The sequence below is a fragment of the Manacus vitellinus genome, unplaced genomic scaffold, assembly GCF_001715985.3.
Source record: "Manacus vitellinus isolate BGI_N305 unplaced genomic scaffold, ASM171598v3 scaffold_37_pilon, whole genome shotgun sequence".
Classification (NCBI taxonomy): Eukaryota; Metazoa; Chordata; class Aves; order Passeriformes; family Pipridae; genus Manacus; species Manacus vitellinus.
This window is the reverse complement of record NW_021940517.1, coordinates 4,984,606-5,009,258: the sequence shown is the minus strand read 5'-3', so window position 1 is coordinate 5,009,258 and position 24,653 is coordinate 4,984,606. Positions and strand designations below refer to the sequence as shown.

Genomic DNA, 24,653 nt, shown 5'->3' with positions numbered 1-24,653 from the left:
CTTTTGAGCTTTTCCAGATCCTTTTCTCTGCCCATGTTTTCTTCTCTCTATTGCTTTTACTGAGTGCCTTGGCACAAATTTCCTGTCCTCTGATGACTGGCTTAATGCATACATCACATTTCCTAAATTAAAGCTATGGGAACAGGCAAATACATATTCCAGGTTTGTTTTGTTCACATAGCTGAACTGTCATGCAGTCATGGTTTGTGGTAAAATAGAGACTAGGTACAAAATAGAATACTTTTCTGTACCACCTCTGAATATTCATTCATATGCCCCTTCTCCTTCTCAGGAGTGATTCCTTCCCTCTTCTGCAGACCAGTCCACGAAGATTGCCCAGACACATCACATACCACAAATCACTGCTTCTCCAGCCATGAGCTGTACAGCTCTGACAACTAAAGGGCAGCTGTTCCATTGTAGGCTTTGCCCTTGGTTCTTTCTGCTCTGTGTCATGGACTCAGGTCTCTTTGACCGTGGTCTTTCCTTCTCTCTTGGTAACACTGTTTGTAGGGCACTTGCTACATCAGTGACTCAGGCTGTTCCAGGGCTGTACTGCAGTTCTGGAGAAGATCCAAGTTTTCATGCTTCTGAGGGTCCTGTTCTTTCACTGCACTTAGTACTTTAAAAATTAATCTGGGAAGGTAGAGGGCATCACTGCACCACTTGCTTGTCAAGAAGACAACAGACAACACCTTAGAGCAGCCGTATTGTTCCCTGTGAGAGGACTACCCTCATCAGCTGTGAGATACATTGAGCAATGTGTTTTGGGGACTGCTGAGTTGACATGAGACATCAGTATCACATTTTTTATCTAAGAGTAACCTGCATGAAGCACTTTAAAAATAGGACATCATTCAGACTCATTAACAGGCCTTGCTGTGCCAATGCGGTATCATTTTTCCCTTTATATTTTTAATCTTTTCCTTCAAAAAGTCTCTAGAGGACTTTAAATTGAACAAGAAGTGGGACAGCACTGTAATTTAACATCTGAATCTTTTTTTCCTGGCACTTAGCCTATATTTTTCTTTTCTTGGTCCTATCCCATTGCTCTTCCCTGTATATAACAGTGTCCCAATTATGTAACTCACTTTGTGCTTTCCTATGACTTTTACAAGTGTTCATCTTTTCTCTTCCCAAAGGTAATCTGAGACCAAGGCAAAACTCTGCCCATCTGCATCCAGTGGAGTAGGCAGGAGGACAGGCACAGAAAGCATCATCCAGCAAAGCTGCACAGCTCCTTGGCATGAACATCTTACCTCTCCTTTAGGAGAGTTGTGCAGTTCAGGCCACTGGCTGGCTCAAAAAGAGTAGGAGGCTGATATGAATTACACACAAAAACTTGAATGTCCAGCAACATGGTAAAGGAGACGAGGAACTTCCCCACAGTATGTGTAACTATCGCACACAGTGTCAAATTCATGCTTCCACTGGGAAGTGGGAACAAGAGCACTTTGCTGGATGAAAGCATATTCTGTTCCTAAATGGTATTCCTAATTCTGTAATTAAAAAGGACTCATAAAACAGTTACTCTCTCCCAAAAATTCTGCTCTTTTACCCCCCCCCAGCATTGTGCATTACATGAAGAATCCCTGGAAGCCTCACATCAGTGTTCCTAGGAGTGTTTTTCCAGGGCTGAAAAGGTTAGTGGTTTATTTAGAGGTCAGGCAGCATTGTCTATTTTGCATCTTAAAGACTTCAGGAATTAGGTTTTCATCCAGTCTTGCCAGGAGGAGTCTTAGAAATGGGGAGGACCTGGGGAATGCCTCCTGAGAGGGTTAACTTGTTAGCAAAAGTGGCAGGAGTGTGGATGGCTGACACAGCCCTAGCTTCTCCCGGGCTCATCAGTCACTAGGAATGCATGGGCTAACAATCACAGAAAAACTCTAAAGTTGAAATGGTTCACTTAAAAAATCCCATTATCTCTGAATTGCTCATTTTCAGGTTTTTGCCTCTTGTAATGTCATGTTTCTGTTACTTCTCCAGACATAGTGTCTCTTAGAGAAGAGTCTGAACTTCCCATGTGAGAAAACAAGCAGGTTTTTATTTATGACACCCTCTGAATCACCCTTAAATATCAAGGAATAGGAACAAGGCTTTCTTTTCACAGAAAGACCTTCAAGAGCTAATTTATAAAGCTCTTTTGTTTCATTCTTCTAGGCTACCAACCATCTACATTCACTGTGGTGATGGATAATGCCAGCAGAAAGCCATGGTATCTTCTGCACTGTTTATCACAAGTCCAATGTTGACTTTCGTGTCACTTCCAAAGTGGGGGTGAAGCCTTATCCCCGTCACACAGTATCGTCCTTTTTCCCACAGTCTGCTTGGTTCACAAAATGTGAACAGCCCTGTTTGATCCAGAGATATAAAATAGGGTGAAAGGAACAGCACAAGGGCTTATGTCTCATGCAGACAGAATGGGAGAAAACAAACTAGAGGGTCAAAGCAGACTAGATGAAAGAAGAACAAACTGATATTGCTAAGAACTAAGTCAATGAATGCTCATACCACTCAGTTCCTTGTAAGATATGATTGAGCTCTGCAGAAATGATACTGAATGGTGAAATACAGTCTTGGGCAGAAGACCAGACAGGGTCTGTGCATCCCTTGCATCCTACTTAACCTGTATGGTCTCAGCAGTGCAAAAGATACATGCCTGGTCTATCCAGAAGACTAAATTTTCGCTTTATAATTTTCAGCAAAGAGTGAACAGTGAGAGTTTCATCGTGTTTAGGAGAGATGGGGTAGGGGCCTCTTTCCCACAGAAGCACAGCTGAATGTTTTACTCTGTTTCTTTTTGTTTTTAAGATGCTGCTTTTGATGTTTCTCCTGAGCAAGTCACTAAAAAGGCACATTGGTAGATAACTTCACACTTGTAATTTCCAAGAGGAGTCTCCTGTGGTGCAGGAGTCCATTTTGCTCACCAAACCAAGGGATTTAGCTAAAGTTTGCAATTGGAACAGTTTTCTTCAACAGTTTCTTTTAAGTATGGCTTCCATAAAGATAACATATCTGAGGTGGTTTTAATGAAAAGTTGGGGGGAATGGGGGTGGTGCATTAGATTAGATTTTAAAAATTAGATTAGGTTTTTTTAAAAAAACTCCCACAATTAAAGTGATGAATTATCTTCCTACTGTTGTTAAAGTTCAGGCTCTGTCTTGCTGCTATGCTGGGAGGAAGGACTTATCTGCTGATTCATAAACCAATTCTTTGGTAATGCACTGAACTTCCTGGCAGCACTGCATCTTCCATGCTGCCTGAGACACTCCCTGCCCCTCCTCTTGGGGACAGCAGGTGCTCTAGTGTGAGAAAAAACTCTTCCAGACAGTGACTCCTTGGAAGGAAACCAAACAGGAGGTCCCCACACTGTAGTTTTTATGAAGCACCAGAAGCAAGTCCAGATATGTTTCTGTTTACGTATTTCAGCCAAATTATTTGTCTAACTGGCTAACAACAGCTTGTTATATAATTTTTACTGCCTTTTGTTTCAAGAAAGGGAATGGACCCTCTTCCTAACAAATACTGGCTCCCCTGTGAGGGGAGGGAAGTGAGCCATTGCCATACTACTCGTGGCACAGACTAATGGGGTAGGGCAGAGTTACACTAATCTGTACCCAGTTCCTGTTTCAGTGCCACCCGTCCCATTACTGCAGCTGGAGAAGTGTTGCACCAGAAACAACAGTGTGACATTGGCCTGGAGGATGCCACCTTTGAGCCACAACCCAGTGGAGGGTTATATCTTGGAACTTGATGATGGAGATGGTGGCCAATTCCGAGTGAGAATTTCATTCAGCATTTATTTGTGTTTCTTTGTATGTGAGTTTCCTCTGGATATGGATTTGTTTCTGTCTGAGGGTGGGGAGAGGGGTTAGGTAAGACACAAGCTGTCAAAACATCCCTGCTTTTCCATTGTGTTGATGTAGAAAGCAGTGCAGATGCTGCTTATTAGAAGGACCACTGGCTTAGGTAGAAACTTGGCTGAGGTTATTCTCAAGCCTCTCGCAAAGCAGGCCTTGAAGCATCCCTGAAGTGTACCAAAGCAGAAAATCCCATACTAGCCTGCAGGAGCTGGAAGCGGTTCATGCACACAACATTGATTTCTTTGAAGCCCTTATTCTCATCTGTCCGTAGCACCCCACTTCAACAGCTGACATTCTTGCTCCGGAAATGCAACTCAGTTTTTCTTGATTCTCTGAGTGAAAATGAAATCCTGCATAAAAATACAGGATTTGTAAAACTTTTCCCTGGGAGTGGATGAGACCAGGCTGGTGGAAGCTTTCCACAGACAAGCTGTGATGGAGTTGGTAAGTATGGAAAGGCATCCCAAGTGCTGTACTTCAAGAACCTCAGGGTGAATGTCACAACTAATTGCTCCTGGTTGTTGGTGCAAGGTACTTATAGGCTCCCATCCTTTCCTGACATATCCTAAAAAACAAACTACAGAAGTAATGCAATCAGCTTTCTACCAGCCATGTCTTGCTAGAAGCTGTGGCTCTTCCTTGTCAGGCAGGCTTCAGGCTCCTGTTGCTCCAGGACCAGGCTGGCCCAGTGCTTTCCCTAGGAGCTAGTGCCTTGAAAGCATTTGGAGATCATTTTGGGGTACAGCTGTTCTCGTCACAAATGGGAAATTTTGCTAAAACCATGCAATGGCATTCCTTTGGGAGCTGCAAACTGGCTTCTCACTGGAAACTTAAAGATTTCTCAAGCTGAAAATATCCTGGCATGGATCCACCTAAGGAACTGCCTCCCTGTGCCAAACCACTACACTCACAACCAGTAAAGGTACCTGATTTGGACACCCCTCATTAGAAGAGGCAACAATATTGGCAGGACATTTTGAAGTGCACTATGGTTTTGTAAGGTCTCCTCAGTTCCTTGGTCCAAGTAACATTTTACAGGGATTTGGTCTCCATTACTGAGAGTCTAAAAAGATACTTTTGCGAATGGCTGCTGGGAGCTGCCAATAGAGTTAATATTAGTAGACAAGAGTGTTGTCAGTGTGCAATGAATGAAGAGTTAGGGACAAGGTGTTAGAATTCCAGTGTCTTTGATAGATGTTTTCAAATAGTATGCACGTCTAAATAAATACTTGTGAATAACAAGACTTCAGGCTGGTGCGCACCCAAGCTCATTTGTGCGGATGGGTTTTGTAACTGCCAACGGTTTTAGGACTGTTGGCATTGCCATGTCAAGATTTTGGATCGAAAAAGTTACAGAACCATCTCAATCCTTAAAAATATAGAGTGACAAGTTCTGAGGGGAATGCTCTGCTTGCTGTGGTAGAAACATCCTCAGCTTTACCCATTAAAAGATAAAAGGCAGGCTTCTCAGCAGTGCCATTTCCACAAGGGTTTACTAACTCTTTTAATGAAGAATTATATATCTGAAAGCAACTACATTGACCAATGTTTATCAGTATTTGGTGGGTGGATTTAAAGAACAGTTTTTGTCTCCCATTGGAGCAGAATCTGAATAAACAGAAACAGTGAACAGTGGTAAAAATGAAGCAGATTAGAAAATGTGAGAGTTTTCCTACAAATACAACTTTTTTGCACAGACAATTGCATGGACATGGAGACAAATTAAGTTATTCTAAGAAAACTCTTCTTTGTCTCCATGAAAGATCACCAGCTAACTCAGGACTCAAGAGATTTTGTTGTTTTAGCAGCCACCATGGTAGCAAAGCGGCCAAACACATGGCCTGCTGTAAACTTAAGTGATCCCTTTCCTATTCATCACATACTTAATTCACTATAGGTACATAGCAAAGAGCCCTAATCATCAGAACTGCTCCTAGGCATGTACTTAAGTGTCTTAACTGAACTGGGGCCTGAGTGGTCTGCTTAGTGACAGGCTTAAGCACTTCAGGGCCTTTGCTACCATAAACCTATGGACTTCACAGAGTCAGAGAAATCAGAGGGGGAAAGGAATTGTGTCTTTCAACCTGCTGCCAAGACAGGATTTGTTTCCTTTTCTGTCAATTTCTATTCAGTTTTCAAAAAAACCTAAGTTTCTAGGCTTCATTCAGTTCATAACAGCCTTTATAATGTGACTGATCCTCTTCATTGGTCTGCCTAGATGTTCCTCTTCCTGAAATATTTCACATTACACAAGTGCTTGCTGTTTTATAAATCTTTGCAGACTTTTTTGACGTCTCTGTTGTCTAGTTACTGTTTAGTCATGTGGTGTGTGTGATCCTAATTCTTAGGAGATCGTTTTCTTCTGGCTCTGTGTTTTAAAATTTCAAAATTATATTTTAACTCAGGCATGAGGTAACCTTTCTAACAGAATAAAAGTGCACTTACTTGGCTTTTTTATTTTTATATGTTCCCCTCTTTCTGTCTTACATAAATATAATAGTGGTCACAATGTGTCAGACACTAGGACTACTATCCAAAATAGTGGTTTGGAGTAGATATTTAGGAGAGGGGATAAAAATCAATATTTGTCTGTTGCCCTATATTGCTTTACCCTTCCAGCTTTGTCTTCACTTTAATGTCTCCACTGCTAACAATCCTTGATGTCTCCACTGCTGTGTCTGCTTGTGATATAACGGTATAATTGCCACATCCTGGGAAAAAATGAGAAGCTGTTCACTTTTGGCTTATATTTATGGAAGTCCTAACATGTGACCATGAGGCACAGAGGAACAGTTACACTATGTCCCTCTTTCTCTCTCTCCCTTTTTTTTTTTTTTTGGAATGTTTAGGAAGTATATGTTGGCAAGGAGACCCTCTGCACCATTGATGGCCTTCATTTCAACAGCACTTATAATGCAAGAGTCAAAGCTTTCAACTCCTCAGGAGTTGGTCCTTACAGCAAGACAGTTATTTTACAGACGTCGGATGGTGAGTTGGGTTTTTGCCAGTTTTTAAGTGAAAAGCTGCAGGTCTAAGTGGCATGACACTTGCATACCTTTACACCCACTAATGTGTTTGACACTTAGGGCATGGAGGTTTTGGATCATCTGAGAGAAGAGGTGAGGAACTGAGTGTGCACAGGAACTGAACTCTCTTCCTACCACTTTTGGTGATTTTCCATTATCAGTAACACACTTCAGGTTTCAAATCTTGTGATTTTAGTTAACTGTAAACATCTAGGATTTAAGTAAGATGCTTGCTTTAGCATACAGAAGTAGTTATGCAACTCATGTGGTACTTTTTGTTCCACTCTGTCTCCCCTTCTCCATATATCTTTGGGATTTGCCTTTTTCTTCACTACTGCTTCAATTTCCCAGCAAAGTTTGATAATACAGAGATGGGAATTCATGCTTGTTCCTCTGTAATTATACTTGACATCCATAACGACATTACAGGAAGTTCATCTTCATTAATGATATTGTAATGAATCAAGAAGTGCATGCTACTACCACTTCCACTTCTATGCTGTGTTGTCAAAATAGGCCAGTATAAAATATTTATACTTTAAGAGCTTTTTCATTTTTTTTTTAACTTTTTTTAAAAGAACTTCACTTTGATAAAATAGTGAAGTCAGTCCTAACCAGCACCGGCACAGTGGATCTCTATTTCCATTAAAACTGAGGTTGAACCAATTCACCTGTGTGAGCAGTTTCCACATCATGAAGAAGTTTTTGTCTCCTCAGTGACTCTCCTGTTACTGTGTGTGAACAGAAAGTCACTGTCCTTAGCAACTTAACTTCAGGGGAACAATCATAGATAATAAAAGGCATTTCTGAGCTGAAGAACAGCTGTGTACCAGCTCAGATCAATCTTGTGTAGCTGCCTACAGTACCAAGGAAAGATTGCCTTTATTATCTTGAAGTGCAGTGGGGTTTTTAGGAAAGCAAAATCCCATCCTTCTTATTGAAGTAGAGGAGTCACCACTTGGACACAGCCCCTCCTAATATAATCCTGCCTTTCCTTTTTCCCTTCCACAGTGGCATGGTTCACCTTTGACCCCTCCTCAGCTCACAGAGACATAGTGCTGTCGAATGACAACCAGACTGCCACCTGCAACAGCTACGATGACCGGGTTGTTCTTGGCACAGCAGCCTTCTCCAAGGGTGTGCATTACTGGGAACTGCATGTGGACCGGTATGACAACCATCCAGATCCAGCCTTTGGCATTGCCAGGATTAACGTTGTCAAAGACATGATGCTGGGCAAGGATGACAAGGCATGGGCCATGTACGTTGACAACAACCGCAGCTGGTTCATGCACTGCAATTCTCACACCAATCGGTAAGTGCTGCTTGCAAGCTTTTCTCATTACTGCATTTTTCATTTTTTCTGCTGTACATCAGAGGCAAGTGCCTCAGAGAGCCATCTAGTCTAACTACTGGCTAAATGTAGTTATTTTATTACTTCTTAAAATCACTAGTGACAGTGATTGCACCTTAACAATCTGTGTTGGTGTTTGTTATCCTCACTGTTAGCAGTTTTTATCTCAGGTCTAGCCTAAATCCCCCCTGTTGTGATTTAATCCCATTACTGTGTGTCCCATCCACATCAGCAGATGGGAGCACAGCACAATGGTATGTAGGGTTTGTCTCTCATTGCTGGGGAGCATAGGGAGAAAGGTGGTTGATTCTCTTTCGTAGGAGGAGTCTTTGCTGTGGGTTTGCACAACAATTAGGCAAAGCATTGGTGATCACCTATTCCAAATGCAAGTGTTTATTTCTAGTCCTGAAAGCTGATTAAAGGTAATGCTATAGGTCACACCTAGGCAAATCTGGACACAAGGGACTCTCTGACAGTAAGGGCTAAGTGACAGCTTTCGTTCAACTGAGCCATTGTACCGAAGAGCTTTGAGAAGCGTCTCAACTAGAACAAGCAACTTAGACAAAGGAGGATTTCAGAAAGCCCCCAAACTACTCTTAACTCTCTCTCCCACCTCTCAGAGGCTCTGTGTTCTCTATGCAACAGAGAAGTGGGGAGACATGTTCTAGCTGAAGCTATGTCCAGGGACGGATCACGTAGAGAAAATGACTGTCAGCACAGATCCTGTGTTGTGCCGACATGGCTGCATGACTTTCAGTGCTCAGGATAGTTCCTTCTGCCTAGTGCTGGCTTTGTTTCATTGAAGTGATGCCAGACTGTGTAGAGGAGACATGGCCAACTTTGCGTGAAGCTCCTGAGGTATCACCAGAGCAGAACTGCACTGCTCTCTCTCTGTGTCCCATGAGAGGGGAGGCCTCAGCCAAAGGTCATATGAGTACTACAGTAACTGAGATCCTTGAGAAGATCTTCTCTGAAGAGAAAATGAAAAATGGTGTATTTGTATACCTATTCTGTCACAATGATTGATGTAGGAATAAAGTGACTGATCAAGGATATGTAGCAGGTCTGTGGCAGAGCAGGAATCAATTTTGGTTTACTTTTCTACTGACTGTCCCAGCAGGTCTTCCACACTCATTACCTCAGGTGTTGTTTCTGTTACACCAAATGATTAAAAGAAAGTTTTGCAGTGATTTTTAAAACACTCAAATGCAGGTATCTTCTTAAAGGGATAAGTTCATGTCAACATGCACTGTATCCTAAGGTTGGTTGTAATGTCTCCTGTTGAAGTTATTTATACTCTGCAGCTTATCTGTATTTTAAGCAAATATATTGCAATTGCTGGGACTTTTTGTTTGAAATATGGTTTGACTTTGCAGTTCATTACAGACAGGTAGAAGAATCTTTTAGCTAGATCAAAAGCCATCTGAAGTCAATTGGGTTGTTTTCCATGACTCTAAAGACCTTCGATCATGTCCTACGACAAAATAGAGTAAAATAACATCAGTAAGACAAAACAGAATAAAATAACATCAGTATGATAAATATATCCAAAAGTTCTCTGTCCCTTTAACATCTTGATTCGATTTAGGGCGGAAGTAATGTTAAGCTGTATTAATTTTAATGCTCTGTGGAACAGCTTATGTTTTCTGGAAAAAGGCTGCCAACCATTCTGTGTACTACTGTCCCAGAAACCTATTTTATGGATTTGGTCCTCAGCATGCTCCTCCCGGCAAGCCACATGCAACCTAAACAAAAGGTTTTTTTCTAGGAAGCACAAACCATGGAAACACTTAGGATTTCCAATCATCCTTCTTAATCACGAGAAAAAAGTGCTTTCTGTTAATGATAATTTCCCAGTTTTTACCTGAAAAAAGACTTAGGCACATCCAAAGCATAGATAAACCCATGGAATATCTGTTCAAGTGAAGTACACTTGCAAAGGGCATGTAGTCTTATGAAATCATATGCGCTTCAATGAAATTAGGTCTAGGCATTATATTTTTAACTGTGACAGTCAACTAGGTCAGTTTTTTAACTCATTAGCTGTAATAGTCTTGTGGAAAGAGTTATTGCTGCCTAGTTGTTTTTCTCCACTGGATGCAAGTGCATGACAGCACTGTATCACGGTCCAAAGAATATTCATTGTCGACTTCTAGCCTCTTGGATGTTAGTGTGATGAAAGTTACACCTTAGTAATAATTTCATGCTTCCTAAGCTTCGTGAGAATAAATTAGGGCAATAAATAAATGACCATCCTCAAAAATAACCGGAGGTAGAGCTTGAAAGACTGATTCATGCAACATGTCACATTTAGAGGACTTTTCTGTTCCTTTCACTCACAGCATGCAAAATTGGATCTCTTTACATTCTTAAAAACTAGCATGATTTCTGTAAAGCTGGAAGAGGTATGAACAGAAGACTCTAATGCTAACAAAAAGCATTACTATAGGTCTACTATAAACCTCCTAGCCAGGATAATGACACTGATGAATTATTCTTTGAGGAACTAAGGGACTTAGTTCCCAGTCAACTGCCCTTGTCCTTATGGGGGACTTCAACTCGCCAGAAATTAACTGGGAGCATCATACAGCTGCTACAACCTGAGCCAGAAGACTCCTAAAAAACTTGGATGACAATTTTAAGGAACAGGTCCTAGGGGAGCCAGCTTGGAAAGATGACCTCCTTGGTCTGCTGCTTGTCAACAGAGGGGATCTTGTGAGTGAAGTGGAGGTTGGAGGCTGTCTTGGCCACAGCAACCACAAAGTGGTCAAGTTTAGAATCTCTGTTGACAGGAGGAAAAGTGCCAGCAAAACCTCAGCTCTGGGCATGAGGAGAGCAGACTTCAGGCTGCTTAGGAATTAGTAATTAAGGTCCCCTGGGAAAACGTTTTCTGCAGGTGGTGGAGTCCATCAGTGCTGGTCACTTCTTAAACATCATCTCCTAAGGGCACAGGAGGAGGTAATTCCCAAATGTTGGAAGTCAAGCAGGCAAAGCAGAAGGCTGAGCAGGGATCTTCTCTTGGAAATAAGGCAAAAAAGTGAGGTGTATGCACAGTGGAAGCAAGGTCAAGTGACACGGGAAGGATACAGAGACGCCGTTTGCTGTTGTAGGGAGAAAATCTGTGCAGCCAAAGCTCAGCTGGAGTTGAAGCTGCCAGAAATCTGGATGACAACAAAAAGAGATTTTTCAAATATATTAATGGCAATAGGCAGTATAGAAATGTCATTGTCCTGTTACAAGATGAGGATGGTCACTTCACAAACAAGGGCAGAGACAAGGCAGGAGTGTTTAACGCTTTCTTTGCCTTTGTCTTCAACACAGATGACAGACCAAGGGGGGTCTTAGTGCCCTGGGCTAGCTAGAGCACCATGGCTGTGAGAATTATCAACTCCCAGTCAATCCCAAAATTGTTCAGGATGTGCTGTTCAAACTGGATCCTTATAAATCTATGGGGCCTGATGGGATTCATCCCAGAATCCTCAAAGAGATGACTCATGTCATCGTAAAACCTCTCCCAATGATTTTTGACCAGTCTTGGGAATCCAGAGAGGTTCCAAATGAACTGGAAGCTGGTGAACATTGTCCTGATTTTCAAGAAGGGCAAAAAGGAGGACCTTGGAAACTACAGGCCTGTCAGTCTCACTTCAGTGCCTGGTAAAGTTACGGAGAAGATTATTCTGGAAGGTATCAAAGAACACCTGAAAGACAATGCAGTCATTGGTCACAGCCAGCACAGCTCCACGAGATGAAAGTCCTGCTTATCAAACCTGGTTTCCTTTTATGACCAGGTAACGCACCTATCTAATCAAGAGGAACCAGCTGATGCAACCTCTTTGGATTTTGGTAAAGCTTTTGATACTATTTCTCACAGGATCCTTCTGGATAAACAGTCCAGCACACAGCTGGATAAACATACCTTGTGGTGGGTGAGCAATTGGTTCATGGGTCGAGCACAGAGGGTAATAGTGAATGGGGTGACACCAGACTGGCAACCTGTCACTAGTGGGGTTCCACAGGGCTCCATCTTGGGCCTTGTGCTCTTCAGCATCTTCATAAATGTCTTGAATGCAGGACTGGAAGGGATACTAAGCAAGTTTGCAGATGATACAGAACTGGGAGGAGCTGTTGACTCCCTGGAAGGCAGAGAAATCCTGCAGAGAGATTTCGACAAATTGAAAGACTGGGCAATCACCAACTAGAAGAAGTTCAACAAGGAAAAGTGCTGGATTCTGCACCTGGAATGGGGCAACCCTGGATGTTTGTACAGGATGGGGAGTGAGATGCTGGAAAGCAGTGCCATGGAAAGGGACCTGGGGGTCCTGGTTGATGGCAACATGAACATGAGTCAGCAGTGCCCTGGCAGCCAGAAGGGCCAACCATGTCCTGGGGGGCATCAGGCAAAGCATCACCAGCTGGTCGAGGGAGGGGATTGTCCCGCTCTGCTCTGCACTGGTGTGGCCTCATCTTGAATATTGTGTGCAGTTTTGGTTTGAGAAGTGGGAACCCTACAGGAACCTCGTGAGTTTCAACAAAGCCAAGTGCAGAGTCCTACATCTGAGTCACAGCAGTATGGAGGATGAAGGGATTGAGAGCAGCCCTGCCAAGAAGGACTTGAAGGTGCTGGTGGATGAGAGGCTAGACATGACCTGTCAGTGTGCAGTTGAAACCCAGAAGGCCAGCTGTATCCTGGGCTGCATCAAAAAAAACTGGCCAGAAGGTTAAGGGAGGTGATTCTCCCCCTCTAGTCTGCTCTTGTGAGACCTTACCTGGAGAACTGCATCCAGCTTTGTGGTCTTCAGCACAGGAAAAACATGGATCTCTTGGAACTGGTCCACAAAAATTTTCAGACAGATGAACACCTCTTCTCTGAAGAAATATGGGGTAGATGCCTCATTCCTGAAAACATTCAAGGTCAGATTGGATGGGGCTCTGAGCAGCCTGATCTAGTTGAAGATGTCCCTGTTCAGTGCAGGGGGGTTGGACTAGATGACCTTTAAAGGTCCCTTCCAAAACAAACTATTGGATGAGAGGTGATGTATGCCTGCTAACAAGAGGCACTGGCATGCATTGCAGTAGATCCATTCCTTGGCAAAGTTCCCAAGAGCAGGAATACCAGGTGCTACATGTGATACTCCAGCTACTATGTGTTTATGTAAAGAAAGACGTGGAATTCACACTGAAATGTTTTACACTGAAAGACAACAGGAAGCCAAAATCTAGAGTATTTGTGTTTTAGTCTTAAAGCCCCCTGCAATCAGGAGAGTCTCCTCACTGATTTCAGAGATCTAAATGCAAGTTTTTTTCATCACACAAAAATGTTACGATCGACTGAAAAATACTGTCATTGACAATAGACAAGGTAAAATTGTTAAGTTGCTGTAAAGCTAGAGATTAAAATATTGTTAATGGAGAGTTAAACTAATTATTCAGTTTACTAAAGTGTTCATAAATTGTCAAAACTTATTTTTCAATAATGGTGAAACTACCCTTCCTAATTCCTCAAGCCAATTCATGCAGTCCTATTCAGCACATTGTCCAAGCTGTTACTGAACGCATCTTGGAGTAACAGCCTTCACTGCCACCAGCAACGGCATTTTTCATGGTAGCCAAATTCCCTTTTCTGCACTCCAGCCTTCCAGACTTCTGCACTCAGGATGTATTGTCACACACAGAAATCAAAATGCGCAGGACAAGCGGGATTTACTTGAAATAATGGAAGTGAGGCATATTTCCAGAATGGGATTATCATTTAATGATTGCTAAGTATTTATTGAGGAAGTGTTGTAACAAAAAAGTTGAATTTTCCTTTTCATGGCCTGCAGATTACTGGGGGTCTATGGTCTAACTGTCATTAAGTGTCTTAAAAATGCATTACAGTAAAGCAGCAGCTTTTATACATGCTGCCACAGAAGTGTACCAGGAGAGAGCAACATCAGTTTGTCTCTTGAGCTAGCTGGCTTCTTTTATCACAACAAAGGCATTATTAGAAAAATTATCCGTAATCCTGTCTAAATGGTGTACAGAAGTGAGGAAATGCCTTGCATAATTTTACTCATGAACCTTGACTCTCCCTCCTCTCCTCCTAAAGAAAGTGACCACGAAAGAAGTCCAAAAAGCACTGGAGTCCTCAAAGCCCTCTTCCCAAGGAAAGCGTGGGGTGCTCAATAAGAGCAGCTGTTCAGCCTCAGAAAAGGTCTATCCTCCCTCACAGTAGCACGGTGAGGAGCTCCTGCTTGCCTCTGTCCCTGCTTAGTCCTGCCAGAGTCAGACTCACTGTGGGGAGACGGCAGCCAAGGAAAGAGGCAATTTACCTGCTGAATTCCTGCAAGATTTGGAGCAGCAAGGAAGGGAGAAGGTCCCCATCCCTCTGCTCTGCCCTTGCCCCTGTGGCTCCTGGAGGGGCTTCAGCTGGGTACTGCCCTTTCCTAGGCTGGAATCTGCAGGCAGCATCTATCTCTTCTTCAGTGGGGCTGTCCCCAGGGGCTGCAGAGGAGTCACTCAATGTCATTGTGCAGCATGCAGCTAATTAGCTCACAAGAAACAAATTAGCTTATCATATAGGAAAGAACATAATATCAAAAAGGCAAATTTGCTGTTTCTGTTTCCCTAAGAGAATCAATGTCATTTAAAAGGATGTCATAAAATCTATATCAAGTAGGATATAAAATGTGGGGTCCTACAATCAAAGCGGATCCTAAACAGAGAAAAAAATAATGTAATGTATTTGTAAATAGCTCCAGATCATAGTATTTTTGCTTCCCACAGTCTTGTAATGAGGTTTATAATTGAGTTCTTTTAATAAAAACAGTCTAGATACTGAGATACTGAGGAGAGGTAAGCATCTTAACTTTTGATGGAAAATTTACTTAGTGGTTTTGAAGAAGAGCTTAAAGAGAAATCTACTAATGTTCATAGGAACAAAAAGCAAATCAAAAGAACCTCAAAATGGTGAAGTTTGAAATCCAACACATCTCAAAGCCAATCTGCAATTCATAGCTATATTATTACTGTTTGAAGAGCTTTAAATGGAGAAATCAGAATAGTATTACCTTCAGAGGAAATGCCACGTGCCACATTTAGTCTAAGGGAATACAGTTTATGACACCTAGCGGACAAGAGGAAAATTTCTTACCCTGCACTATATTCTTCCTAATCACATTCTCATCCCTACCCCCACTATTTTTTTAATGTTTTGTCTACCTATTGTGATAAATTTTATGTTAAAATCACATTAATCTTGTGAATGTTGTGTGCCTGAGGCAAGTGCATGGGACAAAAGACAGCTGCTTCCTTTCCCCCTGCAAATTACTTGAAATCTGATTTACCCTGAACAAATTGTGTCAGGCCGTAAATCCATTGCAGAGCCCCATGATATTAGCAGAGTAGCAGTGCCTGTGGCCAATCTGCATATCTAGTAGATATTTTTGCTCTGTGTTCTTTAAAGTAATACTGGGTTTGACTAACCCCCAAGTCAAACTGCATTAATGTCAAATCACTCAAGCATGTAATGGCTGGCTGAGTCTGTCCTGGCAAGCTCTGATACTACAGTAGATCTCAGCAGCTGCTCCTGACACAACCAATTCTCACTGGCATTAATAACCATGCCTGCACACTTGAAACAGCTCTCAACTTTCCCACTTGAAACAGTCTGATAGCTGAGCACCTTGTCTCTCTGGGAACTACACTTATTTGTAACCATCCCCACCTTCCCTTCCTCCACAAAACCACTGTCTGTTACAACTGTGCTGGCTCCCTGGACTCTGAAAATCTGGATCCCCTTGGAGCACACCAAGGTGAGTAGTTGAAGTCTGGGTCTTGAGCTGTTAGCAGGCATAATGATTAGAAATTAACACCTAGGAAACCAGCTTCCTACTTTTCATTTCCTGCTGTGCATCACTCCACTATAGTAGGGATATCTCTGACGTGCTGTGTCTCCAGGACTACTGTCCCCACTGGCTCACTTCCCCATATCTCAGCTGAGTGGACCCGTTAGTTCTAGACCCCATTTTCAGCTCTTAAATTGCAGTTGCAGGAGAGATGGATCTAATTTCTCTTTAGGATCCACCCATTAAGCTCCCATGAATGTGGTGCATATGTTTCAGGTGAAGGTATGGATCAGTCACTGCCAAATGCCACAGGGATAATCATTTCACTGTGCTGCCCCACTCTCCCTTTGCTTAGTAAGACTTGTCCTAGGGAGAGCAACAGCAATGGGGACCTCTGCCTTCACCAAGTGTGATCCCTTTGTACCTTAGGACTGAAGGAGGAGTTTCTAAAGGTGCCACTGTTGGTGTTCTCCTGGATCTGAACAAGCACAACCTAACCTTTTACATAAATGGGCAGCAGCAAGGACCTCCAGCATTTGAAAACATCGAGGGTGTCTTCATGCCTGCATTGAGCCTCAATCGAAATGTCCAGGTAAGTCCTCTGCAGTCCAGTCCCACTTACCCTTTTCACCTAAAGAAGAATGTATGCTGCCAGCATATCAGCTGCTGGAGCTGACAACAGCATTTGTAGGTAGTCAGTATGGATAGGGGCTCTTTCCTTCTCAGTCTTACACCTAGGCTACTACTACTTTTTGGACTGCATTTGACCTTCTGCCTTGCCTGACCAATGCAAGGAGTAGTGCTATAAAACCAAGTAAAAGTATCTGCACTACCCCACTAATTTCTGCTCTTATTTTCCTGCAACACTCTCCTTGGAAAGTAGCATCACTAACATTTCCTCTGCCAGTTTGACTAAAAAACATGTGTATCCCAATTCCTCTTAGATCTTATCTCTAGAGATAATTAACATTGGCAAAGGACTGAAACAGGAGCAGCAGAGCAGTAAGGAGAGCAAAGGCGACATAGGTCAGAGAATTAGTGCAGAGAAGAACCAGTCTGCCATCATTCCTGCTCTCTGTTCACAGGAGGTTTTCCGCTTAGAGGAACTATCTTTAAATATAATGCATTTTTACTTCAAGACCACTGCATATGGCTAGAAACGGGGCGTGGTATAAGGAAGAACCTATGGAAACATCCAGGAGCCTGAAGACTGAAGGAGGTCAGCTTAGGTCAGGCAGGACCAATGCAGCCAGGGTGGAATACTCATCATTTAAAGCACTCAAACTGAAATCAGAAACCTCACATGACCTTATTAGTACATGAACTTCCAGCATTTTTTATTGGTGGCATCCAAATCTTTCAAGAAACTTTCTCGGCTTTATTTAATTTGATGCACCAACGTGGATGACAGGGGCACTTCTCTAGGCACCTCACCTCACAGATTTTTACTCATAGCCTATCTTCAGTTTTAGCTACTACATCCTTTAAGTACCTGGCTTACATTTCTTACCACAACTGAATTAAGGCAGAGCATGGCTGATGAGGGGGCAGGGGAAAACTCTGAAACTAAGCTTGTGTTTGCTGTTGAATGGTGCTCTGGTCCATCTGTGTGGAAACTCTGACCTTGTAAATATGTTGAGTAATAGAAGGAGCACTAAAATGTCCTGTGCTCTGTTCTACCAGGACAGAAAAGATAAAAAGATTTTCTTATATTTAGTACATGAGCTCCACTGTGTGATATCTGTCCTGAAGTACTTGAGGTCCCTTTCAAACCCTGTGTCTAGCAAGCAGCACTGCTGGAGACCTACAACTGGTGGCTAGATTTGGGAAAAGACAGACACCTGGCTTCTAGGTCCCAAAGTGTTCAGGAGGGAAGGGGGGAGGAGATTTGTTTATTTCAGGGGCTGGATATCATCTGCATTAATATTCTTGACTTAAACTTGGCCCTGAAGTCCCACAGCCTTTCCCCTGTCATTTGTCTGCACTTTGCCTTCATGAATGCTCTCTGCTGAGGATGTCCCACTTTGAATCTACATTCTTCTTATTTCTTCTTTGTGCAGGTGACTCTGCACACAGGATTGGAGGTGCCACAATGTGTAAAACAGACCAAGCTGCCCAACAACTAATGAAGCCCCTGCCTGACACTGTGTTGGACTCTCTAAGCTTTCTCAGTGTGTTTTGGCACTTCTCAGTAAGTCAGCAAAAAAGCATTCTTTTCCTTGACTTAAAACACTGTGCGGCATGTTGCTCACCAAATAATCAGCTGGTTACAACTAGACCACTCCCTTTTTTAATTTAACAGCCATAGCAAGCACATCCACTGAACTGGCACTCAACTGAAGATGTGTACCTGAACATATCTACAATGCGTTGCACACATATGTATACTCGTGCACACACATGCAAACACACACAAAAAAAGTTAAATGAGTGTATTTTCCCTCTCATGGCTGGATTTGGGCTTAAATATTAGTGATGCTGGAAAAAATGGGTAAGACTGAGGGGCAATGGATGTTGGAGCAATTTACCAGTAGGTGAACTGGATTCCCTTGCCACCTGAAGTCCTTAAATCAAGAAAGCATATGTTTTGACAGCTGAAGTGGAGGCTGTATGCTCAAGAATTCCTGGTTGTCAATTATATTCAGGGGCTCAAACGACCATTAATTATTCCTTCTGGCTCTAGTCTGCAGTAAGCTATGGGATAATGTCCCTCTAGAAGTCTGTGGCAGAACTTACCTCATTATCTGTGACAAGAATAGGATTGGTTTCCAAACACTGCCATGAAATAGTTGTGCTCATTTTAGCTAACACCATGATACATGCAGAAATCAGATACAAAAAACAGAGAGAAAAACATCCTTGATAACATTTTAGTGTTGGTTATTTAGGCGTGACTGTGGAGACTATCATATCCAGCAGATTTGATTGTGGTTATCAGCACAACTCATGGAAAACAAGGTAGGGGAGATTCCTTTCAACTGAATTGATAAGAAATTTATTTAAATATGGCACACGCAAAGTCTCCCATGTTGAAAAATGCTGCTTTCCAGCCTTGATCCTGATAAGCCCTAGGCAGCTGTAGTTCCAATGTAGCTTTGAGATCAGAAGCCTTAATTTTCTATTAGATTACTGTGAGCTAATTAATGTCTTGATCCTAATAAAGCACTTGAGAGAGATTCCTAGCATTAATGCAAAACCTGTCCCTAAGAATTTTTCTGGATTGGGACATAAATCTTTTGCAAGACTTACCTGTGCCTGGCATCTCCCATGAAAACAAGCAGTCATTTCAGGTGCTACCCATGACAACTGGAGTCTGTGACAACTAGAGATAGTGAACTTCTCCCACAGCCATGGCACTGTCACCTGCCTGCAGTTGTCAGAAAATACACTGATTTGCCTGTGTGCTTTTTCTGAACCCAGTTAACTTATGCAAGTGTGTGTGTGTATAATGGCAATGCGTGAGGACAAGATGCAGCAGACTGGGTGAGCTCATGATATCTTGGACTCCGTCATTGTATCCTATGTAAGTGTGGTGCTATCAAACAAGAGAAACATAAACTCTTAAATCCCGTCAATGTTCTATTTCAGTTTTTTAAGTCCTGCTGCTTATACAAATTTTCCTCTTGAAGCATACATGTACGCACACACACGTTATCAGGCATGTAATTATCAAACCTGAAAACAAATATTCTAACCAAAATCCAGCTTATGGCCTTGCATTAAAGCACAGCCACAGAACAAATGGCCCAGGCCTGCCCTCGGGCAGCCTGCCAGCCCCCAGGCATCCTGCTGCAGGTCCCTGTATGGAGCACATCACTCAGGTAGTGCTGAGCGATGGCAACACTTCCCCGTGGCAGAGCACACAGTCATCCCACTTCAAAGCCATTGTGGGAAGGGAAAGGTAGCCCAGAACAGAACAGTCCTGGGCTATTGCACAGACAAAAAACAGTCTGCCATCCTGTTGCCTGTAACCAACCAAGCACCCTGTAGCCCACCTCTCCTGCAGAACAGCAGGGCACCTTCAGCAATGTCAAGATTGAAATAGTAAAACCAACTATGGAAAAGAATAACATATGCTTTTAAGTGAGAAAGCAACAGTACTTTCCTCAAAGTCTGGAATGGATTGTATTAGTAAACTTGTAGAGAATAGAATAACTGTGCTATGCTGGTCTTGGTTTTGTAAAGAATATCAGAGACCAACTGTGTTATAATCTTCGGTTTCATTCAATACCATACGAACTCATGCAAGATTTTCTAATTAGCAGGTCTGTTTTAACCTACCTCAGCTAGAACACTACCAGACCCTGAATTTCCTCTTGAGTGTGCTCTTCTATGAACGTAACAGTTGTAATCATAGTGTTGGCTTTGAGTATTGCCAGTCAGTAGTGTATGGGAATATTGTACATAAATTGCACATAGTTTTTTATATTGGGAAACATCCTGTGATAATTTGAATATGGAAGGCACTCTACCTTCACATGTATTAAAAGCAAGAAGGCATTGTTTGTTTTGGGACTGAACCTTTGTCTTTACTCCAAACTTCTGTAAAGGAAACACATGAATTTACATCTTTCCAATCTTCAACCACTGCTAGATATATAAAATTAATTCTGAATGGGTTTTAGAAGTGTTTGCAGTACTCAGTTTTGGTTTTCATAGTTGCTTTGGTATCGGTTCCTGGTGTATTATACCTCGGGGAGAACACACTGAGTGACACGTTATTAATTTCTAATGAAAATACAGACAATAGGTGGGATGTGCTTCAGAGCAGTAGAGAAGCTTTTTTTTACCCTCTATGCATTCGAACATCGTAAAAGTAGGGAACAGATTAGCTACCATTATAGTCTCCTTTTAACCTAGCAGAAATGCAAATAAAATAAAAGGAATACAGTTACAGTAGGCTACCTGCATTAGTAAGACTAATTTACCCTAGGCCAAAAAGTAAACAACGTGTTTGTGCGTGTTGGTTGTGTACACATTCAAGGACTTACCTTTGGCATGGCCCGTAGCAATAAACCAATTACCCTCATAGAGCGTACGTTTGTGACTTCAGCTGCATAAATTTTCATAGTTTGATTAACAGAAATAATGCTTAAGTAATTAAAATTACTGTAGGAAACTAATTATTCCACACACGAATATTTACGCAGAGTATCTGAACGGCAGTGGTCATTTGATAATAGGTAGAATAGAATTTTCCCTTTGCAGAACAGCATCAGCTGGGGAGAAGTGGGACAGTCCTATTGCTCTGCTCAGGCTAGTTAGTTTCTTTCTTTGCAGGTAACTTCCCCAAGGTCCATCTCATTATAAACCCAGCAAGTTTGCACGTTCTTCATCTACAGTATCTCTTATACCAGTTTTTGTTTCCTCCAAATCCTTTCTTTAGGAGGGAGTCAGCTTTTAGTCCTTGCAGAAACTGTGTTGCTGACTGTCCAGGGAGAACCCAGAGGGCTGAAGGGCAGCATAGATTTCCAAGGGGACCAATTGGGATGCTCTTGCTTCCTTTTCATTCCTCAGAGTATTTCTGCATCTCTCTGGGACTCCAAGCTCTTCTGGCACCTAGATATACACAAAGCTGCCTCTCATGGGACTCTTCGGCTCCCAGAGGCCAGGCTGCTCCTTACAAGCAGGAGAGCCAAGCCTTTTGCACTGGGATGAATCCCATCCACTACAGTACAGAGCCCGCACAGGGTAGCTGTAAACTGACTTAATGTTTTAAAAAACCCACCAAAACACAAACGAGCCCTCCCCTAATAAATATAACAAAGCTTGTCTTCTGCATACACAAATTTGGAAGCTCTGAACAGCTACAACATAAATAGAGCAGGTAAACTTTCTGTTCTGCAGAGCAACAAAGGACTCTCAGTTTTCACCTGTCCCTGTGAACCCCAACCTTACCCTTTGTGAGCTTGCTTCCTGGCTCTTTCCTCTGCAAATTTCCATCAACTTCAGTGGGAACAAACAGAAGTAGTGTGCCAGCACTCTCAGACTTCCCAAGGCATGCAATGCTATAAAATTTCCACTCCCTTCTTTTCCCTCATCAACTCAAAAAGAGCTCACAAGAAGTTCTCTTACTAAGACTTAATGTCAATAAAAGCACAGATGTAGCTGACAATCCCTTGTTCCTTCTGCTGTGGAAAGGTATGTGCTATAAATAAATTTGTATGTCAGTGAGGACAGTAGCATACTGTGATGTATCATGAATTTGGAAAGCAATTTGGCTTCTAAAAACAGAAAAAGATAGGCAGACAGCACTGTCACCTCCTATGTTGCCTATGCACTTCAGATACATAGAAGAAAATATATTGGACTGAACAAAATAAATAAAATAAGCATGAGCTTACATATATCAGAGTTTAAGAGGAAAAGTATTAAATGTAATTTATTATATGCATAATGTTCCATCATGTTGTAAATATTGCCATAATAGTGTATTGCTGTAGTTTGTTCTTGGCTGGTGATAGAGTTCTGTGGTAGTGCTGTGCAAGTTGGGTTTTGGGTTTTTTTTTTCTCAAAGTATAGTTAGCAAAGGTAGCAGAGAGCACCTAATACTCTGGCTTCTGAGTTGTTCTGGAGTAAGATGCAGCTTTTTTTTCTTTCTTTCTTACATGATAATATTTCTTAAACAAGATAAGAGAGATGAGATCAAGGCTAAGCTGCCACTACCACTGTATGAAAAACACCATGTCTGCAACTGCCAACAAGAGGTAGTGCATTTTTGGACCATAATTCGGATTACCCGAAGGGATGAGAAGGGATACAAAATTCCACAACCTGGTGACAGCAGCTTTCTAGTGCCATCTAGTATGTCCTTTGCTCACAAACAGAAAGATGAGTTAGGAGAGTTGTTATACCTTATCTCAGGCCTTACCAGCTTCGCAGCATCCTGCTTAAATAGCAAAATCAAGAATTCAACTTTGAACCACAGAAGACAATACAAAAACATCAAGCATCTTGGCTAGATCAACTTTGTAAGGGAGATTACAGTATCAGATCAACCATGTAGCAAATGTAAAGGGCACTTGTCACTGAAAATTACCAGGCAAAGATGGAGTCTTTTTTTTTGGTTGTTTTTTAATAAAAAAGTGAGCTGCTTCTAGTTTTTACTGACAACATTTCTGGTGATTCCTCTGCCCAGCTCTACTGAATGCTGCACACACACAGCCAGGTGGAGCAGCAGCCTGAAGCACAAATTTGCCATAAATCAGATGCACTTGATCTTCTGAGGTGCAGGAGCCCATATACAAACCTCAGAGACTGAATGTGTAGGGCTCCTGCATCTTTGCACAATACAGGAGACAGACTTGTGTTCCACTGACAGAGACACTCAGCAGCATTTTTCCTTTCTGTTAAATGACCTTTTTGTTACATTTGTTATTGCAAACAGTTCCAAGCAGAATTAATTACAAAATTATTTTTTATGCTAATTGAAGGGTTTCTAACATATTCTTATGAAGCAGTAGGTAGAAATATTCCCAGATCCTGATTGCATTCCATCATCCTCCACCTCCCTTAAATGTTGTCAATAAAAACACTAACCTTTCCAGGTAGCATGGTGAGAAGACATTATGTGATGAATATTAAAAATAAATGCATGAGGTAAACCTGCTGTTATTTCTGATTGTCATATGAAGCATGAATAACACTAATTTAAATGTTGGCAACCAAAAAAGTGCAAAGGAATAAGATAATGGTGTTCACTTCTGGTTAAATGAAAGACAAGAAGTTGTTTCTGTGTTTTCTTCTTAACTACAACACTTTTTTTTGTTACTGTCATTTCCCATAGCTTATCTTAATTTGGAGCTGGTGAAATATACATCTCTGCTATATGTGTCTATCGCCAGATCAAAAGGAAAATACAAACTTTTTATAATTTTGTACCTGTAGCAAATGTTTGTATTTTTTGAATTAGAAACAAACTGCTTTTTGTCTTTTGGTCCAACTAAAACTTTGAGTATTATTATTATTCCCCTTTTGGAAAACCTGATGTATAAGTTTATGCTGTTTTACAGTTTCTAAATAAATTCTTATAACATTGCCAACAAATTCAGCATTAGTACTGTATTTATTATTCCTGATTATTATAAAAAATATTATGTCATAATGTAAATGAGGCACTCATGCAGAACGCATGCCTAACTCTAACTGTCCATACCTGCTTTGTTACCACAATCAAGAATAATCCAGTAGCTGGAGAAACCCAAGAGTCCTCCCTCAGAGCAACCACCTGTGCCTTAACTTCAGACATACCCTGGATTCAGTGGCATGAAACACCTCTCTTTCCCAGTACCACTCCATTAGCTCTGGCTCACATTGGTTATAGGGGATCTATTATTTAGTTGCGTCCCACCTAAGACACTTTGGGTGATTTCCCAGACTCCAGAAATTTCTGACACTGGAGTAAGCAGAGCCTGAAAGAACTGTGACACCACTAGGATCCGACTGGAAAGCCCTTTGGGTAAAAGTCAAAATGGGCAGAAAGCCTGTCAAAGCAGGGGAGACAAAAACTTTGTGAGATGGTTTAAAATGACCTGTCATCTTGGAGCTGCACCCCTCTATCAAGCTGACGGCTCGTGAGAGACTG

General features: G+C 41.9%; 1 protein-coding gene across 1 annotated transcript in view; it reads left to right on the top strand.

The window, feature by feature from the left end:
* The window catches only part of TRIM67 (tripartite motif containing 67), a 45,007-nt gene extending 20,900 nt beyond the window's left edge, over positions 1–24,107 (top strand). Inside the window, exons 7-11 of the mRNA XM_029961590.1 lie at positions 3,634–3,779; positions 6,713–6,851; positions 7,901–8,204; positions 16,499–16,661; positions 18,130–24,107. Of these exons, the coding sequence (XP_029817450.1) occupies positions 3,634–3,779; positions 6,713–6,851; positions 7,901–8,204; positions 16,499–16,661; positions 18,130–18,195 (818 nt within the window). The 3' untranslated portion in view covers positions 18,196–24,107. The remainder of the gene's footprint in view (positions 1–3,633; positions 3,780–6,712; positions 6,852–7,900; positions 8,205–16,498; positions 16,662–18,129) is intronic.
* Positions 24,108–24,653: the final 546 nt, after the last annotated feature.